We start from the raw sequence: 17,777 nt of genomic DNA, 5'->3' as shown, positions 1-17,777 counted from the left end.
TCCATGAGAAATAAAAATATACCTAAAGAAAATATAAAAACTTCATTGTTTAGAGCAACATTATTCATAGCAGCCCAAAGAAAATATCCCAAATGTCCATCAACTGATGAATGGATAAATAAAATATGGTCTGTCCATGCAATGGAATATTATACACCAATTAAAAGAATGAGGTACTGACACCCGCTACAACATAGATGGACCTTGAAAACATCATGCTAAGTAAAAGAAGCCAGACACAAAGGCCACATTCAAATGATACCATTTCTATGAAATGTCTAGAATAGGCAAATCCATAGAGAAATGAAGTAGACTGCTGGTTGCCTAAGGCTAGGGGAATTGGGTGGAAATGAGTGATAATTAATGTGTACAGGTTTCTTTTGGGGGTAATGAAAATGTTGCAAAATTAATTGCAGTGATAGTTGAACTCCATAAATGCAGTCTGTGAATACGCTGAAAACCACTGAATTGTATGTCTTAAATGGGTGAACTGAATGATGTATGAGTTATTTTTCAATAAAGCTGCATTTTTTTAATAGCACCTCTTTTTCCAATTGTCTAGCCTAGTTTATTACCTTTATACCTCTATTCTTGTCCAACAAGACAAAAAATCAAATCTCACTGCTCTACTATAATTTCCTTCAAATACTCTTAGTCTGGCCTGGTTTTCTGGTCTCCATTCCTGTGGCTTCTCAGTGAACTTGCTGTCTCTGACTCCTATGGACCAATTCACACGGGAGGCTAGATTTTGATCACTATCCTATGACAGCATCCTGGGGTGACCCTGGGGTGCCACACAGCCTCTCTGCCCTGAGCTCAGGCCAGGCCCTGAGTGTGTAGGAGGACGGGGTTGGACAAAAACCATCTTCAGGCCATGTCTGATGTGTGACAACTGCACTAAGGCCTTTCTCTATGACTTCATTTTCCTCTGATTCCTCTCATTCTAATTCCCACTTCCAATCTCTAAAATAATAAGCATGTAATATTTTAAATTATCAATACAAATAAACCACTTGTTCTTATAGACTAATACAACTTTGCAGCCCACCTTTCTTCATAATCATCAAGACCTCTGACCCAGAATGAATAATGATGCCAAAAGCTGTTGGTCTTGAAAGGACTCACTCTTAAGCGTTACGTTCAAGGTAGTTTCTAAATACAACTTTCAAAGCACAATAGTTTTCTTTCCAAAGCCTTGTTGTCTTTTTCTTTTCCCCTGCAAGATTGAAAGTCCCAGCAATCAGTAACAGGACCTAAATTTTTAGCCTTCCTTCCAATAAGTCTAGCACAAAATTTTTAAATTTGAGGCACACATTCCAGTGACTACGCAATTTGCAAACCAAGTAAGTTCCTACCTTCCATTTAATTCTCATAACTTTGTTGTTAAAGGGAAATATATATATTAGTTTATATTATTATATATATATTAATACATATTAATAAAGAAAATAGGTCATGTAATTAGCCTACTTTTCTGACCCTGTAGAAATATCACATTAGTTTTCCTCTTTCTGGGATTCGTTTTAATATATTCCATAATTAAGCTCCCATTCAGCAAAGCGTTAAGTAGTCTAATACTCACATATGCCATGGCCATGAGCAGGTGCCTCAGAACTGCTGGGGGAGCATCTCATTGGCTGCAACTGCGGCTGACTCTGCCTCCAAGTTCGTGCTGTGGCCACACCCCCTCGAGCTCCTCCCAGACAAGCCAAGGCCGCGGGACAGCCAGCAGGCCCCTCCCTTCAAGGCGTGGTACTCCTCCTCCTGGGAATTTTTGCTGGCGGACTTCCCACTGAACTCACCTACACCTTCTTGGAACTGCAAGGCAGTCCAAGACCTCTCTTCCTTCCCTCCATCCCTCTCTCATCTCTGGTCAGACACGCACTTAAATCTGAAGGCTCTCTCAGCTTCATCCAGTCGCCTCTCTGTTTTCCTTCACAGGTATTTCACCCAACAAATCTCCTACTCTCTGTCCCCCTGCTGGCATCTGCTGCTCAGAGAACCTAGACTAATATAATACATACTATTGAATTTCTAGGTCACTGTCAATATATAATTACTCAATAGGAAATCTACACCACTTGGTCTATGTAAAAACCATACAGTCTTCATTCTTTAGAAAAAATGTCCCTTTGGGGGGTGGGGAAGAAACTATGAATAAAATGTTGTTACACATCATCTAGACTGTATTTTCAACAATATCTTGCTTCTGTTTTAAACATCTGATGAAGTTTCTGCAACTTAAGAAACAACTCACACATGTGACCCTGGGTTTATAAAACTCAATAATATATTAATAACTTGTGAAAAAGCAGATCCAAAATCCACAAACTATAACTAGAACGGGTTCACTACCAGGAAATGGAATTCGAATCTTCCTACAAACTTACTTTCTATGGATGTGAGGAGGAGCTCCATATGCCCTTGCTCAGAGGAAGTCCTCTCTGAACATTTTTGCACTGATTAATTTATTTAAACTTATGAGTAGATCAGATGCCAAATTTACTTTGCAGAAGTTACTGAGATTTGAGAGTCAAACCCATAGAGTTACTGACTTAAGATAAAACTCAAATACCATTCACGGTCTATTTCAATCAAAACCAAAAATAATCCAAGACATGTTTGCTGGCTTCATGCTGTCTTTCTGCAAAAATGAAAAACCCAACATACAAGCACATCCTGAAGGCACAGGAAGGCCCCTGGGTGCACCAAAGAACTGCCTCCAGGCAGCGAGGCCTCAGACGGTCTGTTCCCTGGGACACGTGCCTTGTCCTGGGATCTGCGCCTGGGCAGCTGTAGGCACTGCACTTGAATCCATGGGGACAATCTGAAATCAGGGTTTGAGTCCAGCATAGTTGAGGTAGGGCCATTTCTCTTTTGGCCCGCAAATATTTTTTCACGATAAAAAAATAATAGCAAAAGAAAACCACTTTTTTCTTCCCGAGCCTAAGATTGTTAGTCTAACTCAGAAAAAGAAATCTAAGGAGAGAAGAATAAGGGGAAACAGGCAGATATATACTTACAGGAAAAGGAAGGAACGATGTCACTCCCTCATCCCACCACACGTATCCCTCTTCTTGGTCCCTATTACAGAACCCAATTATTTGCACATACTGGGCTGGTCATGTGGACCGACCAGCATGTTGTAAATCAACAGAGGAAAACATTTCCCACAGAACCAATGGGCAAATGACCTCCACACCAGCAAGGGGGTAAGGCAAGTGTTGCTTCTATTAAGCCCCCAATGTGGTAACAAGGAACACAAATGGCTATTGTTCTACTCATGAAGGCTGAAGATCACGGTAATATGTATGCAAATATATTCAAATAACATTTAGGATTTCTCATTATAATCATATTAAAGAATAAAACAATTATTAAGATCACCAATATAGACCTCCTCCCAACAGAACCAATGCATTAGCATTCTGAGTATTTCCTCCCATTTGTTTACACATGTCCACAGTCATAAAAATGGAATCTTCATGTGTGTTTGTTTTGTGGTTTTAATGTTCCATTGTAAGCATTTTCCAGTGTCATTAAAACATTTTTTGAAAACATCATTTTCAACGGATGTATATTGGTACCATGATTTAATCATTACCTCTTTTGGACCATTTAGGATATTTCCAGGTTTTCACTGTTACTGACAACAGTTGAACACACTAATGAACAAACTTGATTTCATCAAGGTGATTCAATTCCTAGGGATTTATCTAATTATAGGACATGACTCTTTTTTTTAATTCCTACTTGAAATTTAGGCTAAATTACCTTCCTAAAGAGTTGTACCAGTGTATGCTCTCAGTAGCATGTATGGTTCTTCTTATTTCATGTTTTCAAAAACACATTATGCTGCTCAATAATAATCTCTAATTTTTTTAAAAAAAGACTCACCTTCCACAAACTGGATAGTATGTCACTCAGCAATTATAGATCTAGATTGCCTATGACTTACAGGTTAGCAGATACATTTTCTTTGTATCCTTTCCCTAAAAGCAGTGTCCTTTTCTCATTCAAACATTCTACCATTTTGTGTGTAACATCAGAGATTTCTTAATACAGAGAGATCAAAAAAATGCCAGAGAACAAACATCACTTGAGGAAATGTATCATGACTACGTTGCTCAAAGTAAAATCGACAGGAACTGATTTCCATCCTCCCCTGCTGTCAAAGCCCAACCCCACGTTTCACAAACACATTGCTGTTTTCCACAAATGCCCTTTATCTTTTCCTTACAGCAACTGTCCACCGTTCTGACTATACTAAAAATGATGTAACAATCGTTCAAGAGTTTACAGTTTGGAGGAGGCGATATGGCCCAGCGGGGAGGAATGTGAAGGGTAGAAGCACTGCTCACCTGCGCGACCAGGAGCAGGAACGGCTGTTAGCACCTCTAAAGGTACGCAATCCTAAAATGCACATTAGCTCCCTAGAGCTGCTGTAACAGATTAGCACAAAGGGTGGATTAAAACAAGAAACTCATTGTTTCACGATTCTGGAGGCCAGAAGCCTGAAGCCAAGATGGTGGAGGCTGTGAGGGAGAATCTGTCTGCCCTCCCTCCCAGCTGCTGGGGGCTGATGGCATCCTTGGGGTCCTGCACTTATCTCTGCTGCCAGCTGCACGTGGCCATCTCCCCTCTGCGTCTGTCCTCATGGCCTTCCTCTGTGGATACCAGTCATAACAAATCCAAGGTCCACCCTAACCTAGTGTGCCCTCATCTTAACTAGTTACGTCTGCAGAGACCCTATTTCCAAATAAGGACATATTCTGAGATTCTAAGTGGACGTTAGTTTGGGGGAACACGGATCAGTCCAGGACACAATCATATGCTCCCATCTGGACATCCTATACTGCGTTCTGCAGTCTGTGCCCACTCCTGTCTCCTATAACCATGCCTGGCAAACACAGGCTTCTTAGTGTCTGCTGGGTGAGGGGTGAATGATCCTTTTGATGCAGGACCAACGCCTTTCCTGGGAGTGTGCATCTGCTGAATGTTGGCACCTCTCTCACATGATCCCATCCCCTATCTCCAGAGTCATTCCCTCCGACATGGATTGAGAATGTAAAAGAAAGAATGCTTACAAACAAACTTAATTTTTAGAATCCTCCCCCACATCCCTTCAGCACGCTTACCCACACTTAATTCAACAGCTACTATTTTTAATATACTAAACTTGCTTTGATACTTTTCCAACCTAGATTCAGAGAAACCACTCTCTCACATCTACGTGTAATCAATTTATATGTAAGTAAAAACTGGAAAAAGCACGTTTGAGAATAAACACGCATGACACTGGAGAAGCATGCATATCGACTGATGAGTGCATAAGTACCCACAACTACAAACACTCGTGTGTGGGATCTCAGTGGGCATGACAGACAGGCAACGGGCAGCACCAGCCAGAGAGGCAGGTGTAAGGTCCGCAGTGCAGACACTGACATGTGGAGGAGGGCGACAGGGTGGCAATCACTGAAAGCTTTGTAAAGTGATCTCCGAGCTGAGCTGTGGAAAGTTATGGAAGAGATTTCCACATTGAGGGCGGAAAAGGGCCCTGCAGCAGGGGATGAGTGAGGCACAGACACAGGGACACAAAGCACCCAGCGCTGGTGCCGGCCAGGTGGCTGGTGCCACCGCGGTGGCAGTGATGCCCAGAGCAGGCCCAGCTCAGTGGCGGCTCCATATTTCAGGACCTCCTCCTGGCTGGTGAGGAGTACAGACTGGAGAAGGGGTGGGCTGGAAGGAGGGGTGGTCAGGGGAAGGCTGCAGGCGGGTGGTAGCCCGGGGTGGTGGCAGTGCGCATGCAGAGCGGCAGGCAGGGCCTGGTGATGGGCGTGGGCGTCAGGGAAAGCCCGCGGCTTTCTGGGCTCTCCATAGGCGCCATCTCACACCCTCTGCTCTCGCAGGGCTGCTCCCTCCACCTGGAATGCCCTTCTTCCTGCCTCAACACACAGTGTCTCTGGCACGGGGCACTGTGCCAAGCAAGCTGGGAACTCAAACACTGTCGCAAGGGTGAGTGAATCAATAGGTTTTGAGCCCTAAAAAGGAAACATCATATAGATGAGAAACAAGTACTGATCTGCTTTGGGCTCATGTTTTTGTTCAATAAATATCCCAACCAAATAGGGCTAGAGGGGCTGTGTGACCGAGGCTTCCGGAAACGCAGGAGAAAGGACTGACAGACACTGAAGTGTTTAACTCGTTCATTTACTGGACGCCTGCTGTCAGGAACTTCTAAGTCCTGGGGGTGTGGGTGGAGGGTAAAACCAAAAACATGAAGTTTGCTGATTAAACACTAAAGAGAGTTAGGATCACATATCTTTGTTGCTCCCCTACTTTCCGTACTTTGCTAGCAATACACATGAGCAAATTGTTTCCAAAAAATTGAAAACATGCTGCACAGTCTGGGGGGAAAGGGATGCCCAAAGGAGAGACTCAGAGGACGTGCAAAATCCCAGAGGCCAGGATGTGGAAAGACATGATGTGTGAGAAGCCAGCCTGGGCCCCGGCCGGGTCGCAGGAACGCCCACGTGACAGTCCCCGTGCCCCAAGGCAACCCTCCTCCTGCCTCAGCCTCTCGGTGGGCAGCTCAGTGGCACAAATTGCAAGTGCCCCGAAGTGAGCCACGAGCTGTCACCCCTGGATCTCATGTCTGCTCGCCAGGAACTCATCGCAAGGAACACAACTCCAGCCGACGGGAGGACTCGCGTGCCCTGACCTCAGGCTGCCCAACGAGAGCACAGCCCGACCGCTATGGAAGCTACACGGATCCCGCGCAATGTGCTGTGAGGAACTCGGCTTTAGCATTCATTTCCGAAGGCTCATGAACTGTTCCTGAATGAACATCAACAGGGCACAGAATTTTTACTGATCCATCCACAGCCTCCACTGGGCGACCCGTCGGGAGGGGGTGGCCACCGGGTTAAGGCCCTGGGGACAGACAAAAGCTGTACCACTAGTACGGAGCCCCCTGCTGTGCTGGAAGTCTCTAGAAGTCTGGCGCACCTGGGGCTGCTGGCGGGGGCAGCCAGGGTGCCCTGAGGGGATCAGGGGGCGGCTACTGATTGGCTAGTATGGAGAGCTTCTGCATGATTAACTAGTAAGAGATAAAAACCAACGCCATGTTAAGGGACTAAGGAATGAGCCGGCAAGCTTTCTGAGCAAGAGAGTCACTGTTTTAGGCTTTGGGGTCACATGGTTCACGGCACTACTTCTCCACGTGGTGGTGCCACAGCCAGAGGCATAAACGAGTGAAGTGCCCGGCCTGTCCCCGTGACCCCACACACCCTGGCGGCGGGACGCTGCGACCCCTGCCTCCCGCACAGCGGAGCTCACTGTCCCAGGCCGTCAGGTCTTCAGCCTCCACCTCATCAGCACAGAAACGCACCGACGGGCTGAACCCGCCCCTGGGGAATCTCGGGCGCACGCGCAGCAGGCCCCGAGCGACTGCGTCCCGGTGGGCGGCCAAGCCCCGCCCCGAATACTCACCCAGAAAAGTCTGTCGTGAGGATTCCATAGTGGAAGATGTATATTCGGCTGACGTGGCACAGCGTAAGGTAGCCCATCGATACGCAAAAGGAGTACCTGAAACCCAAAGCGGAGGATCAGACGGCGCGGCGGCGCGGCGCGCAGCCGACTCCCCGCCTCCCGCCCGCGCCCCCGCATCGGCCGCACGGGTCCCCCACCCCCGCTCGCCCCCCCCCCCCGTGCCCGCTGCGGGCGGCTCCTCTCTCCCCTCCGGGCCCCCGACGGCCGAGTCCTCGGGGCAGAGCCCAGGAGGCTCTCACGCTCCAGGCGCCTGGGCCCCGCCCCGCACAGTCAGAGCCCCCGGCACGGGCACCCCCGGGGGGCCCACCCAGAGCGCAGCCGAGCTGGGACGCGAGGCTGGCGCCCCAATTCTCCTCCGCAAACCGGCACGTCCACGCAGTGGTCACCACGACACAACGTCACCCTCCCGAACTCCCGCCAGCTCCCCTCCGAGGCGCCCTTCTCTGGGCTCCCGTTCTCCTCGCCTTCTTCCCACTCGTGCGGTTAATTCATCCGAGCCTTGGGCTCCGCTCATCCTCCGCCCCCCGCGGCGTCCACATTCCCACTCCTGGCTCAGCGCCCACGCCACCTGCTCACCGCCACTCCGCTCCGCTAGGAGACCGGCCCTGGGCACCCCAGAGCATAGGGCAGCAGCATGCACACAAGTGCAATGCACAAGCACGCGTGCCATTCACATCCCTCAGTCTGTACGCGCAGACCTACGTGATGATCCCATTCACTGCTGCCTCCCTCCCCAGACTGAAAGCCCCACGAGACAAGGACGACCCTGCGCGCTTCACTCAGCCGGCCACCTACTTCATGACGAGCCAACAGCCGCAGGAACGCTACTTGTCTTAGAATTCTGTCTCCAGTGGGTCCCGCTGTGCAGTCACACTGAAACTGAACACGGCAGGCAGGGTGCTTTACACGCTGGCCTCTGCGTTCCCCTTCTGGACCCACCTCCAGCCACGCTCCATGTCCACCTCACGTTCTGGCCACCGTGGTCTCTGCTCGCCTTCCCCAACCACATCCTGCGTCTCCAGGCCAGGTAGCTCTCCGCCTGCTCCCCGCCGCCTGCAGCTCCTCTCTCCATCCTATAGTCTATCTGGAAACTGCCTGATTATCAGGCAGGCTCAGCCCCCCGGTCACCTGCTCTCCTCCCAGGATACTCATTGCTCCCAGGCCCCCGTTTATCAAGCGCTACCTGCTAACACACATAACGTACGTACGCATCTGTTTCCCCGACTCACTGTGACCTGAGCATTTCAACCCTTGACCACTGGAAGGGTTCACTGACTGTGGGCTGAAATGCACTGAAATGAGTACATTAAACGACTTAAGTGGTTCAGGAGGCAATCAGAAACAGACATAAATTCCGAAGATATAACTTTTAAACGTGTCATAAAACGAGGAAGATGTATATGCTGATACTAAATTACATTGGAATTCACAAATTCACATTAAAATAAGTCATGAAGACTAGATCAACCTAACGCATTAGTAAAGTAGGGATAATAAAAATTCATTTGGTAGGAAGGGAGAGCTAGACAATGAAGGCAAAGGAGTTCTGTGATTCTAAGATACCATATAACTTTATGTTCCCTTTACCATTATTTGCAGATATAACTACACAAAAAAGATTTCTCCTGCTGTGGGTTCATCCTTAACCCTTACCAAACCAGGAAGATAGTGCATGAAGCAAATGGCTGAGAAAAAACCACTCCCTTAGGAGCTGACGCAGAAGGCGCAGGGAGTCAGACCTTTCTGCTTCCAGCACCTGCTCCCACGCTCCACCTGTTCACCAGTGTCAAGGCAGAAGCGTGCAAAGCAGATTCAAGAGGCAGGTTCTTTTCAAGGGCCTTTTCAAATGCAGCCATGCCTGCTGCTTCCTCTCTCTGCTCAATGGCAGTTGGACTCACAGCTTCCCTGCCCCCCAAGCCAGGCTGGGAAGCAAGTTCACTGTAACTATCACAAGAAGGCCCACGTGCCGAATGCAGTTCCGGGCACTGCGCTCCGACAGCGGGGCCATGCATTCGGCCCTGGGCAGACCTGGAAACCTAAGGAACACAGGCATGGTGAGAGGCACCTGAAGACAGGCCAGCACGGCTCCAGGCCCAGCACTGGCAAAACTAACCCACGGTGTGAGAAGCCGGGACAGCGCTCGCGTCCGGAAGGAGGTGTGTGGTAGCGACTGGCACGGGAGGGATGGTGATATGCCCCATCCTGACCAACCTGGCGGTGGCTACCTGCATCTATTCACTCTCTGAAAATGAACCACATCCCTATGGGCCTCTCTGAGCTTTAACTCCTCATCTGAGAGAACAAAAAACACCTATATCCCATAGAGTCTCCCTAGGAAGAAGATATTTGCAATAATGATATCAAATGATATCTGAAACAAGAGTTCACATATTAAAAATAATGAGACACACATATTTAAAAGAGCTGGGCCAGCACTTGGCACAAAGCAGGTACCACAAAAATGGTAACTGCAACACAAGTTCTCACACAGGCCGTCTGTCCTTGGACAGACAGACCACATTTTACTCCAGTTGGTGCGTATGTGATAAATTAACAGCTGTGATTTCCACCCAACACAGTGTCTTGGGAAAGAGACAGAGGTGGTACCCCAAGAACTCCAGACACACCCTGAGTAACAACAGTTGGTCTGGAAATGGGCTGGCTGTGCGTGGCAGCTAACTCTACCCATCCCCTCCTCCAGGCCAGACGACAGCATCCTAAAGCTCCCAGTGAAGGGAGGAGAACAGCTCACAAAGAATCGGGAAGTCCTGGTCCAGCAGAGAACTTCCATCCAAATTACCACAAACCCCACCTTTTATAGATCAGGAAATCTGACGTACAGAAAAGCTGTGTGACCTGCTGGAACTCACACTGCCGGAGCCGTATTTCCTGACTCCAGACTGCTGCTCTTTCCCTGCATCAACAGGGAACAACTTCCGCGGGTCACAGTGAGCTGCTCCCTACTTCTGTACGCCTGGCAAGCACACAAGCCAAGAAAAAGGGGAAAAACGTTCTGGCATCTTTTCTTTCTGGTCTTATGACACCACCCTCAGCTACCGCAATATTATTGTGGCGCAAGAGTCGCAGCCTTTCTGTAAACTGCTCGGCTCTGCCAAGGCTGGAGGATTCCATTGCTGGCCTGAGTACTCCATTCCCAGCCAGAGGCTGACACAGTGAGCCTGGGCCTGGCCCAGATGCACATGAGCTTTTGACCCTCTGAGAAAGAGCCCACCCACCTCAGCATCACATGAGTATGAGAAGAGCTGACAAATTACAACAACTACACCCTGTAAAGTAGTTGGGAACGTGCTATAGAGATGCAACATCTTTATTAATCATTTAACTGCCTCCAACATCAAGGTTAGCAAAAGCCAGATATTTTCAGCCCTCCCACCTGCCCTAGCTAAAAAAAGCATTTTGTCATAATATGAAGCATTTCCAAAACCCATTCTTATCAAGTTGAAAATATGGATTTCTTTTCCTTTGGAAGGAATGACACTATCCCTTTTGGATGATGAATCATTAGAATTTAAATTTTCAGACCTCAAAAGTTGAATGACTATAAAATTTAAAAGCATGTAAAAATACTCCCTTGAAAACCAGAAATTTGTTTTAAGTAATTACAAGATTATACATGACCATGAATGCCTAAACTGCAATGCCTTTAAGAAGGAAAACTCATGCTAATACTCTTACTAATCAAAAGAGTTTTCTTGTTAATCAAAGAGTTTTCTGAAGCTGAAGCGAGTCATCTGTTTTTCCAGAGGAGCCATCAGAAGTCATAAAAGAGTAAATGTCTTTTCAAAGATATTCAGTCATTCATTCCATAAATATTTGCTGATTCTTTACTTGTGCCAGGTTTTGTTCTAGGGTCTGAGGACATAACAGAGAACAAGAGAGAAAGTCTGTTTCCACAGAGCTTACATTCCAGAGGCGAAAGGCTGAACTAACACTGAGGATTCCCGAAGACCACAGCGGACAGAGACCATGCAAAACAGATAAACCAAATATCTGAATTGATTATCCAAGCACATAGCCAGCAAGGTAGAATTAAATTTCTTCTAGACTTTGAAACCAAAATATCCTAGTAAGGAAGTTTCTTCTTGTTTTAACAGTTTTACTGTACATATTTAAGGTGTGCAAAGCTTTGACATATGTGCACACCCAGAAAGCAAAGTCACAGCCAAATTCAAGATATCGGACACACCTGGCGGTCCCCAAGTTTCTCAATGCCTCCTTGTGACCTTTCATCTCCCTGCATCCCCCAGGCACCCCCCCCCATAACCTCCAGTCTGATTTCTGTCACCATAGATCAGTTTGCATTTTCGAGAATAGGTTGTGTGGCTTCCTTCATCCAGCGTTTTTGAGATTCAGCCATGCCATTGTGTGTGGCGATCATCCATACCTCCTGATTGCTGAGTCGCATTCCACTGTGGTGACCATTTGGCTTGTTCCCAGTTTGGGGCTATCACAGAGCTCCTAATTCCGATTGCCCTCTTCCACCTGAGGGTCCCACCTGCATCCCACCCTTTTCATAAAGCTTTCTCTGAAGATTGCGGGCTCCCTATCCCTCCTTCTGATATCCCAGAGAACTCAGGATGTGCCACTTGAGGCAAATGGGGAAGGAACCCCTTTACCCTGGAAATACATTTCAAAGATCATGCAAACCTTACCAGGGTCTTACCTGTGGATATTGGATACGCTCGCGGTGACCATGATTCCGTAGCACACCAACACCAGCACAAAGAGATGTACCGAGTACCTTTAAGACATCGTTGGAGGAAGGAAGAACACTGAATGTATTTCATACCAATGTACATATTGCCCACCCATATTGCTACACACCCCCAGCCCTGCCAAAAAGCAAGTGATCAGTTAACTCATGTTTATGTAAGACAAGATGAATCAAGTATTTTTGTTCCATGCAATTAAGATATTCTATCTGGAAATTACACTCGGAAGTCACGACACAGCACTAACTAGGTCAGGTATCCATATATGGGATGTTTACACTTTTTTTCACATGCACAGTTGGGAGTCTGGAACAGAGTTCTTTCTTTGGGACGTTTTGGTTTTTAATTTTTTAGTTCCAGGACCAAAACTGAGCTTCCCTCGATTCCAAGACTTCCCCCTGGTGGTGGATACAAATACTCACCCTTCCTCAAATTCTTGTTGAAGAAGGAACAGTGCCCTGGTGCCCTGAACCATTCACAAATTTCCTTCAGTGGTACTACTAGAAATACCGGTTCCTGAGACTTCTTCCCCAGTCAGGGCCACTCCCAGGGTAACTGCCCCGGTTACCTAGTGTGAAAAAGTCTAAACGACAGGCTCTCCTGTGAAGGAATGACTCACATTCCCTTAGACTATACGAGCATCTCTAGCAGCAAGGCAAGTGCAGCCCCAATATCTACGCAGTAGGGGAGGTTCCTCCGCAGACAGCGGCCCTGTAATGCCCGGTTCATGACCAGGCTGAGATGCATACAGTCTAATTTTAAGAAAAATCACCGAGTTCACCTAACAGGTAGGTTATTGGTTCTAGGTTCCTACAGTAAATGGAGATTCTGGTGACATCATTATTTTACAATTTACAAAGAGTAAATACCATACATTTCCTTCCTTAGCACCTCAGAAATGCCAAAAACACAGTCCCAAAACACCCAAAAGCAGCCATGAGGATTTCTGCAGCTCATACTCACCAGCCAAAACAGAAGATGATGAAATAGATGCCAAAAACGATGGCAAAGGCGTGCCGGACATCGGGACTGGTCTTCCCGGGACACAGGTAGGTGCGAAACCAGAGAGCAGCGCACAGGGCCGAGAGCTGGCACGCCACGAAGTTCACCTGCACGGGACGGAGAGCCGGACCCCTACTGGCGGCCTGCCAGCCAGTCTTCCCGGCCTTTGCCCCCTTCCCACATCAACCCAGATTTCCTTCCGCAGCGGAGCGTCCACTGGGAGGAGTTGCAAGCAACTTAAAAGATAACCAACCCCTCGTCTGGTGTAAGGGAGGAGCCTGTTTTTTCTAATCCTTGAAGACGAGCCAAGTTTGATTTCCCACCCTCAAGCAGGGGTCTTGTCCGCACAAGGGGTGTAGCTGACTAGGGGGTCAGTTTGCTAAGTCCCTCTCCCCATCCTCCCCAAAGCCCCAGCTCTATGCTGAGATAAAGAAGGTGCTTTTGGACATGCAAATGAATCAAATCAATGAGGCCTCCCTCAGTTGATATCTAAGAACTCAAGTGCTTCTCCAAAGGAATCATCAGCTGTTTTCTGACTCACATCTTCTTATTTTAAATTAACACCAATTAAGCAAGAGTGTTGCTCAAATTCAGAGTGTGACACTAAGGACCCCCCCCCCAAAAAAGAAATAACCCTGCTTTTAAGCCTCCGTGGCCAACGCTGTCCAATTGTGCAATATGGGCACCAAATTTCCTTAGAAAAAGCTCAGTTATCCATCGCTCAGAAAGTATTTCACCTAAAAGAAAAATATAAAACAATCCCGATACCCATAGATGAGATCAGCTGATTTGACACAAAACCAAAATACATTAAATGGTTTAACCATTAATCAAAGCTGGGAAAGCAGTTTAAACTCTACAGACTATTTGGAACAAACACTGATTTGCTATCTATTCAATCTATTCTACCCTCAACTTCAGCCTCGCAGTTTTTCACACTACAAAACACTAGCTGTTCATGACATTCCTGAGGGCTGTGCTCAGACGCAGGGCTGGAGGCAGCAGACATCAGCTCCGCACAAGCTCATCTGGTTTCCCAATAAAAAACAAGAACACTCTGAACCCTTGATAATTCATAGAAAATAACTTTCAGAGAATTTCTTGTTTTGTTTTTAAAAATTGATTGTGCTAAGTTTCCCCTCTATTTGGAGATCCTTCCTGACTAATCTTGCCAGAAACTTACTCCTGAAAAAACTATGCACTCTTACTTCCCACCCTGTAAGACAGCAGGGGACCTGACATCCCATCCTGCCTGATGTGGTCAAATCTTTTCATGTAGCCGACATGCACAACCCCCGCACACACAAACACACATATACATACACAGGCATACACACAGACATACACACAGAAAAATAACCATCTTAGCAATATTCAGAATGTAAAGGAATTAACAACTGAAAAGTCAAAGTTATGATCATCTGTAGATAATCAATCACACGTTCCCAGCCCAGGGACCAGCCCGCAGCCACAGCGAGCACAGCTACTCAGAAAAGCAACCAAGGGGCAATCGGCTCCATTCTGTGTGGCTGGCCAGTAATTATTGAGCATCCCTGCACATGAGCATGACCCAGAGGACAGAGCAGCGGTCTTCAACCTGTTAGAAATGCAAATTCTCTGGACCCCCCTCAGACCCACAAAGCCAGACATTCCCAGGGCGGGCCCAGCAATCAGCATTTCACAGGCCCTACATGTGCTGGTGATGCACGCTCCAGTCTGAGAACCCCTGGGACTGAGGAGCAGGAAAGCATGGTTCCAGCTGGGGGAGTCTGCACTCCACACGGGAAAGGGGTACAGGTGGCGTGCGAGTCATGGTAAAGTGACGTGAACACTGGACGAACCTGCTCCATTTATTATTCTAGTCTTACATTATGTTCCCTTCGATCCAAAGTGGACAAGTTTCACGGTTATGGAGGGATGAGACTCAGGCAGACAACTGGGGAAAAACTGTTCAAATAGGTAAAAACTGCAGAGGGTTGAGGACATTAAAGTATTGCTGCCTGGATCCTAGCCAGGATCTGATTTCACTGGCCTGGCATCAGAATTTCCCAAAGCATTCAGGTGATTCTCACATGCAGGCAAGACAGAGGCCTGCTGGTGCAGAAGTAGGAAGAGGGCCGAGGGAGGCCTCCGCAAAGACCTGGGCCTTTCCCAAACAGGGAAAGCAGAATAAAGGCCAGCGGGGACTGAGCGGTGAAAGGGCTGGGGAAGAGATGCAGTGGGAGACCGCAGGCACCGAGGCTTGGGGGCCGTCACCAGGCCAGCAGGCCGCCACAGCTTCCTGACGGTCACCTGAGCTGGGTCTGTCTCCTTCAGGACCCCTCAAGCCTACTGCTAAGGGAGAAGGAGCCCCACCGTGGGCCACGACACCTGACCTTGTCACCCAGTGACTGCAAAAGAGGCCAGGAAGACTCACAGGGTCACTGAAGCGATCTGCCACGTCTCAGTCACCATAATGTGCTGCGGCGCCACCTGCATGGCCTGGTTCTGGGCAGCCTTGGGTAACTCACTGACGAATTCCACAGATATTTACTGGTTGCCTCTATATGCCAGATACTGGGGACAATAAGAAGGACCTTGTCACTGCCCTTATGTCAAAAAGAAAAGACATATGCCCTAGGTATCCTATTTTTTTGCAAAATGTATGCTTTGGGAAAACTGATTTCTAATGTCTCCTCTTCCAGCTCCTATGACCTCTGATTCTGTATCTAACCTGTATCCTTTCCCTTAATGGTTAATGGTAAATGCCTAAATGCAAAACTTCTTTATGGGTCAGAAACTCCCCCTGCACAAAGACACAACCCACTCTCCACCCTCTTCCCAGGAGTGAGTCATGGATGGTGATCTGAATGTTCCATGCGAGCTGTTCCGAGGCCAAAGTGGAAACACACAGCACACCACTTGGTTCGAGCAGAGTTGCTTTCCAATTACCAGATGACCTTAAAAGGTATCGGCTGAACCACAATTAGACACCACTTCACACCCATGACAATGGCTATTATTTTAAAAACAAAATAATTAGTGCTGGCAAGGATGTGGAGAAACTGGAAGCCTGGGCACTACTGATGAGAGTGTAAAATGGTGCAGCCACTGAGGGAAACAGTATGGAAGTTCCTCAGAAAAAACTATAATTACATAGGATCCAGCAATTCTACTTCTGGTTGTTTACCCTAAAGAACTGAAAGCAGGGTCTTGAGGAACATTGTGCACGAGAGCCAAAAGGTGGAAGCCGCTTAACTATTCATCAATGAGTGAATGGATAAAGAAAATGTGGTACATCCATACAGTGGAATATTACTCAGCCTTAAAATGGGGGAAATTCTGACACATGCTACACATGGATGGATCTTGAGGATATTATGCTAAGTGAAACAAGCCAGTCACAGAAGGACAAATATTGCCTGGTGCCACTTACATGACATCCTAGGAGCTGGGGATAGAGGAAAGTGTTTATTATTTAATGGGTAGAGAGTTTTAGTTTTGCAAGATGAAGTGTTCTGGTGATGGATGGTGGTGATGGTTGCTTAATGGTGTGAATGTACTGAAGGCCAACGAACTGAATGAACCACTAAGAAATGGTTAAAATGGAAAATTTTACATTATGTATATTTGACCACAATTTCTTTGAAAAAGTACAGATGGGGATGATACCAATTTCTTAGTGTTTGCTACCCCATTCCAGCACTAGTAGCTGGTTGGAACTATGTCCATCTCTGGCCAAGAGTGGCCCCCTGTCATGACACGTCACAAAGGAACAGAATTAGATCTTTGCTCTTTTTCTCTCTAGAAGGCCAACAAAATTGGAGGTGTTACTGTCCAGAAATGGATTGGATTTGATGTATGGGATCTGCTTCCAAATAATCTTCAAGGGATGGAGAGGGTGGAATAAGAATAAATGAAAGGTTTTAATTGGGGATGACTTGCCCCACAGGGGACATTTTTGGCTGTTATAACAAGAAATGCAGGGGAGAGAGTGCTATTGGCATCCAGTGGGTAGAGGCCAGGAATGCTGTAAAACATCATAAAAGGCACATGACCCCCCCCCACAGAAAAGAATTTCCTGGTCCAAAATGTCAGCAGTACTAAGTTTAAGAAATCCTGGTACAGATGAAACAAAGATTGGCCTGAGGTGAAATCAGCTAAAGCTGAGGGCCGGGCACATGGAAGCTCAGGGCACCAACCTCCCCACTTTCGGGTATGTTTGATAAACGCGTTTTGCAAACTACACACCTCTGTGCTGCACGTCACCGACCTGACACAGACACTGAACTGTGGAGAGCGCCAGCAGCCCAAACTGGGAGGTTCTCTTTTTCCCCTTCAGAGATGCACCTACGCTAGCGAGGTAATAAATATGTTTAGAAACAAGCCAACAATAAGGGATGTGTCTTCCTAAATAGGGAAAGAACCACCTTTTACGAAATGATCAAACCCCCGCGACAGAAGAAAATCAAATCCCGGCTGTTACAAGGGGGAGGGATCTGCCTCCCGCAA

The 17,777-nt window shown here is 47.2% G+C and overlaps 1 protein-coding gene across 5 annotated transcripts in view; it reads right to left on the bottom strand.

Moving 5' to 3' along the window:
- Positions 1-17,777, bottom strand: part of MBOAT1 (membrane bound glycerophospholipid O-acyltransferase 1) — an 81,888-nt gene that overhangs the window by 26,731 nt on the left and 37,380 nt on the right. For all 5 annotated transcript variants that reach the window (XM_073225022.1, XM_073225021.1, XM_073225020.1 and 2 more), the window contains 3 exons: positions 13,248-13,393; positions 12,236-12,313; positions 7,492-7,587 (listed from right to left, as the gene is read on the bottom strand). In XM_073225022.1, the coding sequence (XP_073081123.1) occupies positions 7,492-7,587; positions 12,236-12,313; positions 13,248-13,393 (320 nt within the window). The remainder of the gene's footprint in view (positions 1-7,491; positions 7,588-12,235; positions 12,314-13,247; positions 13,394-17,777) is intronic.

Source organism: Manis javanica, chromosome 16 (genome assembly GCF_040802235.1).
Source record: "Manis javanica isolate MJ-LG chromosome 16, MJ_LKY, whole genome shotgun sequence".
Classification (NCBI taxonomy): Eukaryota; Metazoa; Chordata; class Mammalia; order Pholidota; family Manidae; genus Manis; species Manis javanica.
The sequence above is the reverse complement of the archived record's forward strand: the minus strand, read 5'-3'. Positions and strand labels throughout refer to the sequence as shown.